Raw genomic sequence first — 15796 nt, 5'->3', positions numbered from 1 at the left:
ATATTTTAAAAGTTCAATTAAAATTTACTTATTTATTTTTTAATATTTTTTTAAAGATTTTATTTATCCATTTGTCAGAGAGAGAGAGAAAGCCCAAGCATGGGGAGCGGCAGGCAGAGCAGGCAGAGGGAAAGGTAGGCTCCCCGTGGAGCAGGGAGCCGAACGCGGGAGCCGATCCCAGGACCCCCAGGATCATGACCCATGTCGGAGGCAGTTGCCTAACTGAGCCACCTGGGTATTCCAAGAAGTTCGATTAAAAATTTTAAAACTGTGAATCGGTGGGAATGTCAGATGGATTGGCTGCCTTGGCAAACGGCTTGTCACGTTTGTGAGAAACTAAGCACGTAGCTGCCGTACGACTCCAGCACTTGCATTTGTCCCGGAGAAATGAGCACGTAGGTCCTCCTGGAGATTCATACACGAAAGCTCGCGGCAGCTTCATTTGTCATAGGCCCAAACAGGAATCAACCAAAGTGCCCATCAGTGGGTGAATGACGAAACGGACCGCAGGGCAGCGTTCCATGGAGTCCTGCTCAGTCGTACGAAGGAACACGGGACAACCTAGATAAGCCTCAAGGGGCTTGTGCTCATCAAAGCCAGTGTCCGGGGTGCCTGGGGGACTCAGTTGGTTAAATGTCTGACTCTTGATCTCTGCGTCATGGGTTCAAGCCACATGCTGGGCTCCACGCTAGGTGTGGAGTCTCCTTAAAAAAAAAAAAAAAAAAAAAGCCAATCTCGAAAGGTTGCCTCCTATATGATTCCATTTATGCAACCTTCTTAAAGTGACAAAATGCCAGAAGTGGAGAGCACATGAGTGGTTACCGGGGGTGAGGGCGGTGAACGTGATGCGTGACTGTGAATAGAGCCTCGTGCGATGGGACGTCCTGTCATCCCGAGGCGGTGGTGGTCACTTGAACCCGCATGTGTGATAAAGTCGTGCAGAAGCACACACACTCGCACGCAAATGCATGCGTGTGAGACTCGTGGGATCTGGACAAGGTCAGTTCCCCGGAGCCCGCGTCTTGGTCGTGGTGATCTGCCAGTTAATGGGAGCTCTTAGTACTGGAGGAGGCTGGGCGGGGGGCACATGGCACGGCCCTGCGCATTTCTGTGACTTCCGGCAACCTGTAATTATTTATATTATTATTTCAAAAATTACATAATTCTTTCAAAATGAAGAATTTGAATAAGCTGTTCATGTTGGACTATCTGCTTAGTAACTCTTAACGTAGGCATAGTTCAGTTTATTGTGCTTTTGCTTTATTGCACTTGGCAAATACTGTGGGGGTTTTTTTAAATTTTATTTATTTACTTGAGAGAGAGAGACAGCAAGAGAGGGAACACAAGCAGGGAGAATGGCAGAGGGAGAAGCAGGCTCCCTGCCAAACAGGGAGCCTGATGCAGGGCTTGATCCCAGGACCCTGGGACCATGAACTGAGCTGAAGGCAGAGGCTTAACGACTGAGCCACCCAGGCGCCCCTTCTTATTTATTTATTTATTTTTTTGGATTGTGCTTACGTAACTGAGTTTAGACCTTTCTTTTTTTTTCCCCCACAAATATATGCCACCCATGCGCCCCAGATACTGTGTATTTTACAGATCAGAGGCCTGTGGCAACCAGCATCAAGCAAGTCTGTAGGCACCAGTTTTCCAACAGCATTTGGTCACTTCACGTCCCTGTCACTTTTTTTTTTTAAGATTATTTATTTATTTGAGAGAGAGGGAGAGCATGAGCAGGGGGAGGAGCGGAGGGAGAGGGAGAAGCAGGCTCCACTGAGCAGGGAGCCTGATGCTAAACCAGCTGAGCCAGCCGGGCGCCCCTCTCTGTCACATTTTGATAATTCTTGGAATATTTCAAACTTTTTCATTTTTATATTTGCTGTGGTGATCAGTGATTATGAATTCTGAAAACTCAGATGAAAGCCTTTTAGCAATAAAATGTCTCTAAGATGCGTGCTTTTTTAGATGTGATGCCATAGCACACTTAATAGACTACAGTGTAGCATAAACATAATTTTTATGCCAAAACATTCATTTGACTCCCTTTACTGTGATACTTGCTTTGTTGTGGTGCTCTGAAACCATACCCACAAGATCTCTGAAGTATGCCTTGTAGTTTATTTACTTATACAAATTGTAAAACAAAACAAAACAAAACAAAAAGAAACCACGTTTGTGCTCCATCCCCAGCAATTCTGATGTAATCGGTCAGGGGTGTGGCCCGGGTACCTGAGTTTTGTTTTGTTAAAGTTCCCAGGCGAGTCTGATGTGTAACTAAGATTGAAAATCATTTTGTGCCCTTCCCAGCTTTTTTTTTTTTTTTAAGATTTTATTTAACTATTTGAGAGGAGACCAGAGTGGAGAGAGGGAGCACAAGCAGGGGGGCGGTGGGGTACAGATGGAGAAACAGGCTCCCCACTGAGCAGTTAGCCTGATGACCACGATGCGGGGGAGGGAGGGGCTCTATCCCAGGACCCCAGGATCATGAGCTGAGCTGAAGGCAGGGGCTAACCGACTGAGCCACCCAGGCACCCCTGTCCTTTCCAGCTTTTGAAATATATTTATCTAAGAAGGTATAAAATCGTAAGTTTTACTGGGACTGCCCTTAACATACATAAAGGTTATCAACACACTGTTGATAGCTTCTCTTTTTTTTTATAGGATTTTCATATGTTTTTGTTTGTTAACGTTTGTTTGTTTTTTAAGATTTTATTTATTTATTTGACAGACAATGATCATAAGTAGGCAGAGAGGCAGGCAGTGGGGTGGGGGAGCAGGCTCCTTGCCAAGCAGGGAGCCCTATGCGGGGCTCGATCCCAGGACCCTGAGACCATGACCTGAGCCGAAGGCAGAGGCTTTAACCACTGAGCCACCCAGGCACCCCAATAGGTTTTCTTAATGGCTGAAAAATTCCAGCAGGCAGTACACACTTGGGTTACGACATGAGCTTATGTTAGAGGTGGCGTGTCCCAACTGCAGTTTTTGTTCTGAAAAATCAGTACAAGCTCCTTGAACATGCTAGTTATTTTTAGCCTCACGATCTTTGTAAGCCACGTATTAAGAGTCTCAAAAGGTGACGCTCACATCTCCCGCACCCCTTTGCAGTTGTAGCATTGGCCTTCCAGGGATCCTGAAACTGCCCGTTGACACTCCCCATCCATTCATCCTTCTGATCTGCTGCCCTCTGATGGGTGCGTGAGTAGTCGGGGGTCAGAATCATCTCAGAATCATCAGTCATGTTCCTAGTGGGGATCAGGCAAGGGTCTCGGCTGTGGCGGGAGCTCACTGCTGTCCTGCCCGGTCCCTGCAAGCTCGCTGCCCATTTCGTAGTCTTTCTACATAGAAAATATTCTAGGTGCAGGAGAGACCATGTCTCAAAGCAGGAATGTCCCCTTTTGTAATGCCCTGTCATGTCTCCCTATGTCACATGTTACATTTTGTAATTAACAGCTTGCTGGTGAAGAGGACCCCTCGAAGTGTTGGCTATAAACCAGACTGTAAGTGAATTACTTTCTGTCAGTCATTTAACTGTCCTTAACCGGAGCAAGTTTTTTTTTTTTTTTTTAAGATTTTATTTATTTATTTGACAGAGTGACAGAGAGAGATCACAAGTAGGCAGAGAGGCAGGCAGAGAGAGAGGGGGAAGCAGGTTTCCCACCAAGCAGAGAGCCTGATGCAGGGCTCGATCCCAGGACCCCGAGATCATGACCTGAGCCAAAAGCAGAGGCTTTAACCCACTGAGCCACCCAGGCGCCCCAACCTGAGAAAGTTTTCTCTGAAATGGTTGAGAGTTACTTCAGAGGGTATTTATTTTTTTTTTCCTTAAGATTTTAGAGAGAATCTGTAGAGAGGCACATTCATAAGCATTTGAATCGAAAATGATGTTTTCTGTATCTGAGTGATGATTTATGATTCTTTTCAGTTGTTGGATTTGAAATTCCCGACAAGTTTGTTGTAGGATATGCCCTTGACTATAACGAATACTTCAGGGATTTGAATGTAAGTAATGCCTCTTTTTCTCACTCATTTTTCAGAGCCTGTATAAAAATTTACGAAAGAGAGGAATTGTTTTCTCTTTCCAGCACCTCATAATTTGAACAGACTGATGGTTCCCATTAGTCACATAAAGCTGTAGTCAAGCGCAGACGTCCTTAGAGCTGGAACTTGGCCAGGCTGGGGTGACACTTCTGTTGGCTGCAACAGTCGAACAGCTTTAACATATAGTAACTGTCCCATTATTATTTCAGATGATAGATGTGGTCATAAGTGAGAAATAAATGAACTGGTCTAAGTCTTTTCACTCACTCTCCTTCAAGCACCTGCTTCTGCTCCGTGGGCAGGAGGCAAGAGTGTGCCTTTCCGCACCCAGTGAGGAAGGCCCCGCTAGCCTCTGTCTGTCTGTCTGTCCGGTGGAGCCCCTGCAGCGCAGCGCTGTTCCCCCAAGCCGTGCAAAATGCTGTTCTTGCCTTCCATTGCAGGATACGCTTTTCTAATGTGAATCTCTGGATTTTTATCTTGTAGCATGTTTGTGTCATTAGTGAAACTGGAAAAGCAAAATACAAAGCCTGAGATGAGAGTTTACGTTGAGTTCGGAAGCATCTGGAGCCCCACTGAAATCATCAGTAGAATGTTCTGGTTCTGTGGCCAGCTGCTCCATAGAGCTTTATTGCATGTATCCTCTCAGAATTTTATCCATTTTGTATTTTAGAAATGCCCGTTGCTCCATTCCTGAAGTCTTTATTTGCAATACGAGCCTATAGACTATCTGTTCTCTTGGCGTGGAGTGTTGTTTGACTTGTGAATAAAAAAAAAATCTCTTAAGCTACACCACTATCGAATGAAAATATTGAAATTGTATCTGTAAGAAACATTTAAAGAGAAGATATATTAGTTTTTTAATTGGTATTTTAATTTTTATATATTCAGGAAAGAACAGAAGTGATTGAATATTGTTAATTATATATCACTGTGTGTTTAAAAGAGTAAGGAGCAGTCAGTTTTCCTATCAGCAACAGCATCTACAGTCTTGTCTGTTGGGTGAACCATATGTCTTGGAATTATTTTACTGTTTCAGCAGGATTAATTGTTCTCTCCCGCTTGTTCAGATGATTTCTGGGGAATCTGTGTCAACATTTCCTTTTAAATACAAATCAGTAAATAAATTAAAAAAAAAAACCCAAACAAACCAAAAACCCGTTACCACGTTTTGAATTCTTCAGTGTAAACATCCCTACAATAAAGGCTGTCTCTTTAAAAGAAACTCTGCATACCTATCATTTCTCTACAGATTAACCTAGTGTCATTTTCTGTCAGTTACTTTTTCCTTGTCTGTTAAGTTTTAGCAGCTCTTTTAATTGTAATCTTTACCGAGCACAGCGAATGGTGATTATATGGTAGAATGCGTTGGGGAAGCTAGTGACATTCGCACCCACAGTAAGTTTCAAACACACAGTAGCCTTGATGACTTGTCACTGTGTTTGAGTAACAGGGCTTTCTCTTGGGATCCTGGGAAATTGTTCATATCGCAGGCTCATCTTTGTGTAGATGAAGAATGGCACCAGCGGAACCTCTTGTTTCTTGGGAGCAGGAAGACAGGTTTTTTTTTTTTTTTAAAGATTTTATTTATTTATTTGACAGACAAAGATCACAAGTAGGCAGAGAGGCAGGCAGAGGAGGCGGGGGAGCGGGCTCCCTGCCGAGCAGAGAGCCCAATGCGGGACTCAATCCCAGGACCCTGAGATTATGACCTGAGCCGAAGGCAGAGACTTTAACCACTGAGCCACCCAGGCACCCCGGAAGACATGTTTTAAACCCAAACACTCAGGGGCCTCTTGGCTCCAGGTGAGCTGTGAACCAGCAAGCCCAGGAGCCATCTAGCCACATGGATGCCTTAAAGTTTGCTGCCATTCTCAGCAGCAAAGTGGGGAACTTGAAGTAATACCGTGTAATAATTTGTTACGGTCCCGGAACATTCTAGTTTCATCCAGCCTTTTCACTGTTGTTACCTGCCTCATTTGATCTTCATGACCCTGTGCCCCCCGCTTCCCATCTGCCTCCCCCCACTCCCGACGCCCTTCCCACCTCCTATTAGGTGGAACCGTGTGAAATGATCCTTCTGGCAGGTAAAAAACTGTTAGCTGGTGGCAGTTCCGAGCGGCATAACCTGAACACGAGCTGGGTGGTTTACATTCGTATGGCTTCCTGTTTGTCTCCCCTATCTGCGTCTTCTAGAATGTAAGCTCCATAAGGAAGATGAGAACTTTTACCTGTCTTGTTCACTGACACATACACTCAGTGTCTCGAAGGTACTAGGAGCTCAGGTGACAGTCGTTGAATGAATGAGTAGTGAAGAGGTCTGGGTTGGACTGTCCTTTGCTTATTAGCTCTGTGACCTTGGGGTGCTAAACTCGGGGGCCTGTTTTCTCAGCTGGTAAATGGGGACAGTGGTGTCTCTTCACAGGCCCATGGCGAGGAGTAATGAGCTGTGACAGGGCAGGTGAGATGGGACCGGGGCCCGGGACTTGCCAGGTGCACCATACAGTGGCTGAGCCTGGCAGGAATGGATGTTTCGAGAAGTGAGGTGTGCGGCCAGTCAGCGGTGGAATGTGAACTGAGATCTGTCTGATTCTCGCCACTCTCGCCTGAGGCGACAGCACTTCCCCTTTCCTCATAAGGAGACGCCTCACATCTTACTTCACCTGCCATCGGGACCCCATTTCCAGTCATTTTTATTTCCTTCACCAACTTGCAGCAGGTGAAACGTAGTCCATCCATCTATGGGATGACGGAAGGGGCGCGCTACCGGGAGCAGCAGTAATTTCTGGAATAACAGTCGTCTGTCAAGGGAGAGGAAAAGTACTAAAAAGAAAGAAAAAATGCTAAAGCCTCCTGGGGCCCTTTAGTCATTTAGCCTGGGAGCAGCTGGTCACAGTTGTCCCACGTCTGTAACCCTCGGGGCTGTGCTTTCATCACAGCCTCGTGTCCTAGGAATGTTCATGAGGGATGGAAAATGAAATTTCAATTGCTTCATTTTGGGAGATATGGAAACATGGGATCTTACCATCCAAGGCAATATGGGTGCTTAAAGATCTGGAAAACTCGTGTGTGCCAAACCCTCTGCGTGTTCCCCCTGTTGTGAATGCTTGTATGTGACTCCTGTATGTGTCATGTCTGTAAACAGAGGTAGGTCCCCATTTTAATTCCGTGTGCAAAGATGGCTTACTGCTCTAAATCAGTTCATGTCCTTTCCTGCATTGGAGATTCTAGAAACACACTGAGTGCCCTCTGGGTGCCAGGTACTGGGGAAGATAGGCAAGGTTGTGTGTGTGTGTGTGTGTATAGCGTAATGGGGCCAGAGGCTGTGCAGCAGGGTTTGTCTACACTGTAACAGGTGGCCCTTGAGGACTTTTAAGTAGGAAGTAGTGATCAAGCTTTTCTTTGCAGTTTTAAGGGCACAGGAACCTCCAAGAGCGGTTCGGAAAGTAGCCAGGGGTTTCAGGAGTCAGACCAGCACTGTCAGGGGTCACAGCCGGCTCCTGTGTCACACGGGGCACCAGGCGCTTTGTGTGTGCTACTTTTATGCATGTTTCACAGAAGAGACCGCCTCGGAGGCTCAGTTGTCAAGGTGGCGGTAGGGAGGCCTCCAGGGGCAAATCAGCCCCCGTTTCTTCCCCGGATGACTGCAGTCCCATCTCCAGTTCCCGTCTTGTCACCGTCCCCCTGACTGACACCCACGCGGCCTCCGTGCAGTGGTGCAGCTGTTGAAGCGATTCAAAGGAAGACGGGGTGGTTTGGCTCAGATCCTTCCTGGGGCTCCCCATTTGGGAGTGAAAGCCCAGGGCCTCCCAAGGTTGGATCGCGTAGGGTTCCCGGCTCGCTGCTGCCCAGGCAGCACCGCCAGCAAGCCCGGGCCGCACCGCCGGCAAGCACACTGCGCTCGCGCCCAACTGCTCACTGCTGCGTGGGCCCGTCTCCCTCCGCTGGAGCACTGGGATGGCTGCTGCCCTTGCTTTTGCCCGGTTCCCGTTTACCCCCACGCTGTGGGTAGGCCCCTCTTCTCTCGGTGTCTGCTTGCCTTTTTTGGATGATCTTTTGAGATTGGGCGCCTGGGTGGCTTAGTCAGTGAAGCGTGCGCCTTGGGCTCAGGTCGGTCCTGAGCCCTCCCCCCGTTCATGCTCTCTCTCTAATGAACAAAATCTTTTTTTTTTTTAAGTTTTTTTTTTTTTATTTGAGGGGGGGGGATCACAAGCAGGGGGGGGGGGGGGGGAGCAGGCTCCCCGCTGAGCCGAGAGCCCGATGTGGGGCTCGATCCCAGGACCCTGAGATCATGACCCGAGCTGAAGGCAGCGGCTTAACCCACCGAGTCACCCAGGCGCCCCTCTAATGAACAAAATCTTAAAAAAACAAAAAACAAACCCCAGAAATCAGACTATATCACTTGCCTGGTTAACACTTGAAAGCAGGCCGTCGCGTGGCCTGCAAGCTCTCCTGTGAGCCAGCTCCCGGCCACCTCACGTCACCTGTCCTTGCTCCCTTCACTTCAGCCACACCGCTCTTCTTTCAGTTTCTCACGCCTGCCACCCCCCCCCCCCCCCCCCCCATGACCTCAGAGCCTCCGTTCCTGCAGTTCCTTGTGCCCGTCACTCAGTTCCCCCCATCTGCCGAGCTGGCTCTACGGGTCACCCTAGTGAACCCCTCTCTGATCCTCCTTCTCTAACAGCCTCAAAGCGACCCTCCATGACATGACCTGTTTCCGGTTCCCCGTGGCCCTCAGCACCATCAGGTGGTCACGCCTTCCCCACAGGGCAGCAATGGCCACGGTGGCCACTCTGCCCCATGCTTGGCTGGGAAGGAAGTGGCCCAGGCAGTTACCCTTAGCGATGTCAAAGGCCCCATGGCTTAGCCTGAACTTAGGGGGCCGATGAGAAGCTGCCTTGTGGCAGACCCTGTGAGATCGGGAGGGGCACAACAGCCTTGTGACAGCTTGTCGCTCGGCTGCTCACCTCTCTTTGTTCCTGGCAGGGTCATGGAGTGTCTGAGACTTGGGTCCAGAGGCCGTCGACTGTGTTTACATGGCCTAGGTGGTGACATCTGGGGCAGAGCCGTTCCCAGACAAACACCTGCCCAATGGATCTTTTCTTACTCTAGTTCTTGCCTGGCTTCGCTTGTAGACCCCCAGCCCCGTGAGGGCAGCACTTTGCCCCTTTCCCTGCCTGGTGCCCAGCACCTACCAGGACAGGGAAAACATTTGTTGGATAAAGGACAGGAAGTTAAAAAGCAGATAAAATTTTTAAAAATGGTACCTGAATTGCCCAGAATGACAAGCAAAATGTTGTCTCAGGTTGAGCAAAGCAAAAAACCACCACCAGAATTTGATTTCTTGTTAACACTCGCTAACCTTTATTGAATTGTTACTGTATGCAGTGGAGCCTTACTAAGCACTGTCGAATCTTTGTGATACCCCTAGGAGGTAGATGTTTTTTAATCAACCCGATTTTGCAAATGAAGAAATACAGGCTCAGAGAGGTTGTGTAATTTGCCCAGGATCACACAGCTAGGAATTTGAACCTAGGCGGTCTTACTCCGGAACCTGGCCTCTTCATCCATTACCACTTAACCTTTAGAGCCTGGCTCTTAATGTGCAAACTAGTACACCGAGGGCCCAGAGAAAAATACTAAGCTTGTTGGAGGTACTAATTCCAAAGGACTTGTACATTGAGCAGCTTTTTGAGGGCCCAGCTGATCTTTAAGAATGTGCGCTGACTTCCTCCAGCACTGGGAACCGTTTTCAAAGATGATTCCGGAGTTCCTCCAGTGCGATCTCCGAATTTTTCAACTGGCTTATTTTACGACCCGTGGGCAGCTTCAGACAAAGTGACTCTTTGGCATGAAGGATTGTGTGTGTGCTCTCTGCCATTTTTAAATGTGAATTTTATAGATCCTTCAAACCACTTGAAAGAGTAATGATTTTTTCATGGTTTTTCATTATTAGCTGTAACTTCAAGCATTACTGATAAAAACTGCCAAATTCTTTCAAGTTTTCTCTTTACATGACATGGGTGTACTTCGTAATGAGCCTTCTCATGATGATTCATGACCGAAGTGACTTTGAAACTTGGTAGCTTTACAGTAGAGCTCCCTTTTCTTGGCGTTTCTTTTTCCTTTTGCCTTCATCATGAGAATATTTGAGAGCTGTGACCGTGAACGAGTTCAGTTCTCCCGCGCATGGCGTCCTCTGGAGGGCTCATCCCGGCACCTGCCCTGTGGGCGCCCCCCACTCCCTGTGTCCTTGACGGGTTCATCCTGGATGTGGCAGCTGGCCCTGCTCATCACTGTCAGGGTGTCCTGGCTTCCGGGGCCTCCTGATGGGCCGAGCTAGAAGAGGGAACATGTACCCTCACGCACATACCCGCACCCTTATGTCTATTTCTGCGTCTGTATACGTAGGAAAAGAAGGAGTTCACACTGGCCGCTGCTCTCATCCACACCCCAGGATTCGTTCTAGCCTCCTTGCCTCTTTGGAACTTTTTGCTTTGACTTTGAGACTCTGGCTCCATTCACTTCCTTGTTCAACCCCGTATCATAAAGGAGTCACGTGTGCCCATGACAGATGATGTAACTGACTAGAGCCCAGTCTGCCTTTTGGGCAGATCTTTTTGTTGTAAGCCTTAACAGTATCCAATGGAAATACTGTTTTCCAGAATTACTTTCTTCTCCCTCCCTCTTAGCGCAGCTGTGGTGTTCACCTGTCACGCAGTTTGATTCATTTGTTCGCGTATTTTATGTAGGCTCTCATATCTTAGTTGTGATTATTATGGTTATTATGGAATATAATAAGAGTGAGAGCGATATGGACAGGTCTAGTCAGAGGTAGTTTGTCCTCTCCCCGTCACCGCCGGCCCGTTGCCATCACCCCAGCTTTCTGCTCCTTCTCCCGCCCACTCCACGATCATCATCTTCCTGGCTTCTAGTGGCAGCCCTGTCTGTGCTGAGCACATGTCGCCTCTTTCCTGTTCGTGACAGCTCCCAGAGGTAGGTACCAGTGTCAACGCCATTTTCTTAGATGAGGGGATTGAGCCCCAGAGACATAAGGACGCTGTCCAGGGTGACATCTGGAAACATGACCACTACTCCAACTGGGATGTGATGACAACGACCAACATTGGTCCCACCTTTTTCTTAAATTATATGGTCCTTCCTCATCCTGGGTCTCCCTGAAGCTCCTCACGTCTGAAGTCACCTTTCTGAAAATATTCTGTTAACTGTCGGAAGCCTTGTTCTGCTCAGGCGCGGTGAGACAAAGGCCACGAGAGGCCACCTGGCCTTTGCTTGGGACCTGGGGAAGACATTGCCCTCGGTCGATGCCACCCTCCCCGTTATCAAAATGTGTTGACACGTCTTCCTTGTAAATTCAGCAACATAGCAGTTTCTTTACAACATCACCAAGGCTTCATTGAAAACTGTCCCATTCGGGAGGTGATGATGGGGCCTTCCTGGGTCTCAGGCTGGGTGTTCGGTGTTTCCGGGAAAGTGCTGAATGCAAAAGGTCCACATCCCCGAGGTGCCTAAGGTCCAGGAAGGAGAGGGGGGCAAGTCTACCAGTGTTCTAACGCAAGGCCAGGCTCCGTTCAGTGCTGGAGAAGAGGGGACACCTAACGTAATGGGAATTCAGAGAAAACTCAACGAGCAGGGAAAGGCAGCAGCATTTAAAATATGACTTTGGAGAAGCGCCTGGGTGGCTCAGTGGGTCAAGTGTCTGCCTTTGTCTCAGGTCATGATCCTGGGGTCCTGGGATCGAGCCCCGCATCGGGCTCCCTGCTCAGTGGGGAGCCTGCTTTTCTCTGTGCCCGTCTGCCCCTCTCCCCGTTCTCTCTCTCAAATAAATCTTAAAAAAATAAAATATGACTTTGGAGAACAGGAAAGGTTTGGATAGGTAGATAGAGAGGAAGGAAGGTTGGGGAAAACGCTTCAGCCAAAGGATCTGCTTGGGCAGAGGCATGGGTTAAAAACAAATCACAGGGTAGTGTGGGAAATGGTGAGGAGTCTATTTTGGCCCTGGCAGAGAGGCTGTCAAGAGGAGCGATAAGGGAGAAAGGCGGCAGAGTAGATCAGGGCCATTTTAAGGGCTTCTGTATCTGTTAGGATGATCTAGGCTTCCTGTCAGAGTGCCTGGCTCAGACCAGCTTACACGATAAAGGGCATTGGCTGCAGAACTGGGAAGCCCAGGAGTGGCTCCAGCCCGCTCGGTGTGACAACCTCGCCCCCACCCCAGCCCTGGCTCCATGATGATGCCAGGCTCCCAGTGGCTGCCCCGGACCAGCTTCATCCTAAGGGCAACCCTCCTGTGGTCAGGTGAGGGGCGCCAGCTGCCATCGGGGAGCAAGCTTCTCTGAGAATGGCCCTCTGTGTCAACTTGCTTTGAGAAGTGATGAGAAGTCCCTCCTGGTGTCTCGCTAGCCAGAACGGGCACAGATGTCCATTTCGTCGCCAGTCACTGGCGAGGGGGGCAGGGGGTGGGATTGCCCTCTGGCCCATCAGGCCCACTTCCGGAGCTAAGATTAGAGTCCATTTCCCCTCAGGACACATAGCACAAACTCAGAACCTGGTTAAGAGGGCATGGCCGGGATTCGGTGTGAGGGAGGCAACCGACCCCTATGCTCGCAAGTGCCAAGAAAGTGGAGAATTGTGTTCATTAAGTGAAAAATGGAGAATGTAGAAACAATGAGAAGTTTGATAAAGCAAAAATATTCCTGGTTTTCGCTGAGTCCAAGATACTATCAATTGTTTATCTGTTGGGCAAACAACCTGGTTTCTTCAACAGATAAACTGCAAGGAAAAACATGAGGGAGGAAACCTTAAGACTTCCGAAAGAAAATTAAGAGACTGAAAGAAATCTCAGCCAGGACCTCATTTAGATCAAAACCCAAGTGAACTTGAAGATACACATTTATGACATGAGACAACTGGAAATGTGAACCCTGGCTCAAATGTACATTGGTACCAAGGAATTACTGTGGTTTTTAAAATGTGGAATAATAGATCGTGGATCTGTTTAAAAGAAAAGAAAACAAAACAAAAACAAAACAAGAGTCCTATATTTTAGAAACAACAGACTAAATTATTTACAGATGAAAATGACTCGATGTCTGGGACTTGTTTCCCAAAAATACAGGAGCCAGGGGAAATAGGTCATGAGCTAGTATCACTGAAGAAGGGTGATGGGAAGGCCTGAGCTACCATATGAGAAATTCTGGAAGCTTCCAGTAGACCATCTCAGCTGAACTCAGTCTTCTATCCCACATGGAACCTTCCAGACCAGCCCATCGGCTACAGGAAATAAAAGAATCACCCAGCTGAAACCTGCCTGAATTCCTGACCCATAAAATCACGAGATGTAATTAAATGGTTGATGCTTTAAGTCATTAAGTTTTGTGGTACTTTCTTAGGCGGCAAAAGGTGGCCAGAATAGAGCTATATATCTAAGTGACAAGTTATTTAAGCGAGGGAATAATAAACCCAGAAGTCAGGATGGTGTTTCTTGGGAGAAGGAGGCACAGGTAGGAAGAGGTGAGATGAGTTGGGGGGACACAGGTAGATTCAAAGGTATCCTTAAGGGCCTAATGCTAAGGTTGGGTGTTGTAGGTTCGCAAATATGCGTTTTTATTTTATGGGTATGTGTCATATAGGTCCTAAATATAACATGCTCAAAGACTTTTATAAAAGATCTCAAGCAAGCATGGGAAATGGTAAAATTTGTGAAGGCTGCGTGGTGGGGACACATGATTCTCTACACTTCGTATTTGAAATAGGATTCTCTAGACACTTGCAATCTAATAAAACAATCCTAAAATTAGTAGGACTTCTGCAAGGAGGAAAAAGAAAAAAACAACATGCGACATGCATATACATAAGTGTAGAAGAGGCACGGCATGTTGAGTTTCCCAAATGTTAATGATTATTATCTCGGTGGGGGGGGGGGGTTCTAGTGCTTCTATTGTGCTAACATATACCTAATGTAAAATTTGCCATTTAAAATATTTTTGAGTATACAGTTCAGTGGCTTTAAGCAACCACCACCACAATCTGTCTCCAGAATTTTGCCATCTTCCAAAATTGATGCTTTTGTATCCATTCCCAGTAAGGCTGTTTTCTGCAGTGACAACACCATTTCACATGCCCACCCGCAAAGCACAAGGGTGCCATTCTCTCTATATCCTTGCTGACACTTGTTATTGTCTGTTTTCTTTGTTTTTTAATATTTTACTTTTTTTTTTTTTAAGTAAACTCTGTCACCAACGTGGGGCTCAAACTCACAACCCTGAGGTCAAGAGTTGTAAGCTGTATGGACTGAACCAGCCAAAGTGCCTCCTGTTTTCTTGTTAATGGCCACCCCGAAGGGTATGAAGTGGTCTCTCATCATAGTTTTGATCTGCATTTCTCTCGTGGTTAGTGATGCTGAACATCTTTTCACGTGCCCATTGGCTATTTAAATGTATATCTTCATTGGAGACTTGTCTATTCAAGTCTTTGCCTAGTTTTTAATCAGGTTGTTTGGTTCTTGAGCTTTTGTGTATATATCTAATTGTATAGCATCAGAAAAAATGAAACTAGCTCTATCGCAGCTGAAACAGAAAAGGAGTAATTTTAAAAAGGAAGCGTATGCACTCTGATTCCCCCCCCCCCGCCTCTTCAATCATTCTTTTTCAATCATCCTGATTATATCCAGAAGAAAGCCTCGATTTGTCCTCTTACAGTTTTTAATGCTGATTTTTAAAAATGTGAGAAATACAGAAAACAAGGAAGTGAATCATCCAAATGCAATCAGAAGTGCAGTGTTTTTTATCCTAATTGTAATCACATTTTATATCTGACCATGACCTTTTGTTGTTGTTGTTGTTGCTCAGCTGTGTGTGTCATGCACATTTCCAGGCTACTGCATGAGAAGACCAACATGTGTCTCCTAATGTGTTTGTATTCCTATGTTCACCCTCACTTCCTTTCAACTTCTCTGAATCTCACATGCCACTGAGGGGTCCCCCTCCAATACCATGGGGTAGGTAGTCAGTAAATGGCAACTCTTTTTTTTAAGATTTATTTATTTATTTTAGGGAGAGAGATGACAGAGGGAGAGGGAGCAAGAAAATCTCAAGCAGAATCCCTGCTCAGTGCAGAGTCCGCCAAAGCGCTCAATCCCACCACTCCGAGATCATGACCCAAGAGGACCTACATCCACCCAAAACGATCTTTTGCAAATGAGTGGGAGACAGAGCTTCAGATAAACCAAAAGCGAAAAAATGTGTCACCAGCAAACCTTTGTTACAAGAAACCATTAAAGGGCGATGCCTGGGTGGCTCAGTCGGTTGAGCGTCTATCTTCATGATCCCAGAGTCCCAGGATCAAGTCCCACATCGGGCTTCTTGCACAGCAGGGAGACTGCTTCTTCCTCTGCCTGCCGCTCCCCCTGCTTCTGCTCTCTCTCTCTCTCTCTCTCTGACAAATAAATAAATAAAAATCTTAAAAAAAATAAAGGAAAGAAACTGTGAAAAGGTGTCCTTCAGACCATAGAGAAATGGCTCCAGAAGGACTTAAAGGGCAAAAGATTCTCTAACAGAAATAGCAAAAACTGTACACTGGGGTTTACAATAGTTGTGGAAGTAAAAGATAACGACAAAGTGACACCGAGAATAGGAGGGCAGCCGTATGGAACTAACTATTGTGTTGGAAGGTTAGTAGATCTGTGGCGTCACACATAAAGCGAGAAGGGGAGTTGGGAAGTTGATGTTTTGGGCGTGGAGTG

General features: G+C 47.0%; 1 protein-coding gene and 1 long non-coding RNA gene across 3 annotated transcripts in view; both read left to right on the top strand.

Moving 5' to 3' along the window:
- Positions 1–5260, top strand: part of HPRT1 (hypoxanthine phosphoribosyltransferase 1) — a 39064-nt gene extending 33804 nt beyond the window's left edge. The window contains exons 7-9 of the mRNA XM_059385450.1: positions 3451–3497; positions 3923–3999; positions 4522–5260. Of these exons, the coding sequence (XP_059241433.1) occupies positions 3451–3497; positions 3923–3999; positions 4522–4569 (172 nt within the window). The 3' untranslated portion in view covers positions 4570–5260. The remainder of the gene's footprint in view (positions 1–3450; positions 3498–3922; positions 4000–4521) is intronic.
- Positions 5261–13469: 8209 nt separating this feature from the next.
- LOC132007488 (uncharacterized) lies at positions 13470–15530 on the top strand. 2 transcript variants are annotated; one of them, XR_009401371.1, is made up of 3 exons: positions 13470–13556; positions 14280–14444; positions 15108–15530. It is a non-coding gene; the product is annotated as an uncharacterized LOC132007488 (long non-coding RNA). The 2 variants fall into 2 exon arrangements; XR_009401370.1 differs by having other exon boundaries at positions 14280–14397; positions 15108–15529.
- Positions 15531–15796: the final 266 nt, after the last annotated feature.

The sequence above is a fragment of the Mustela nigripes genome, chromosome X, assembly GCF_022355385.1.
Source record: "Mustela nigripes isolate SB6536 chromosome X, MUSNIG.SB6536, whole genome shotgun sequence".
In the NCBI taxonomy this organism is placed as follows: domain Eukaryota; kingdom Metazoa; phylum Chordata; class Mammalia; order Carnivora; family Mustelidae; genus Mustela; species Mustela nigripes.
This window is presented reverse-complemented; position numbering and strand designations above follow the sequence as displayed.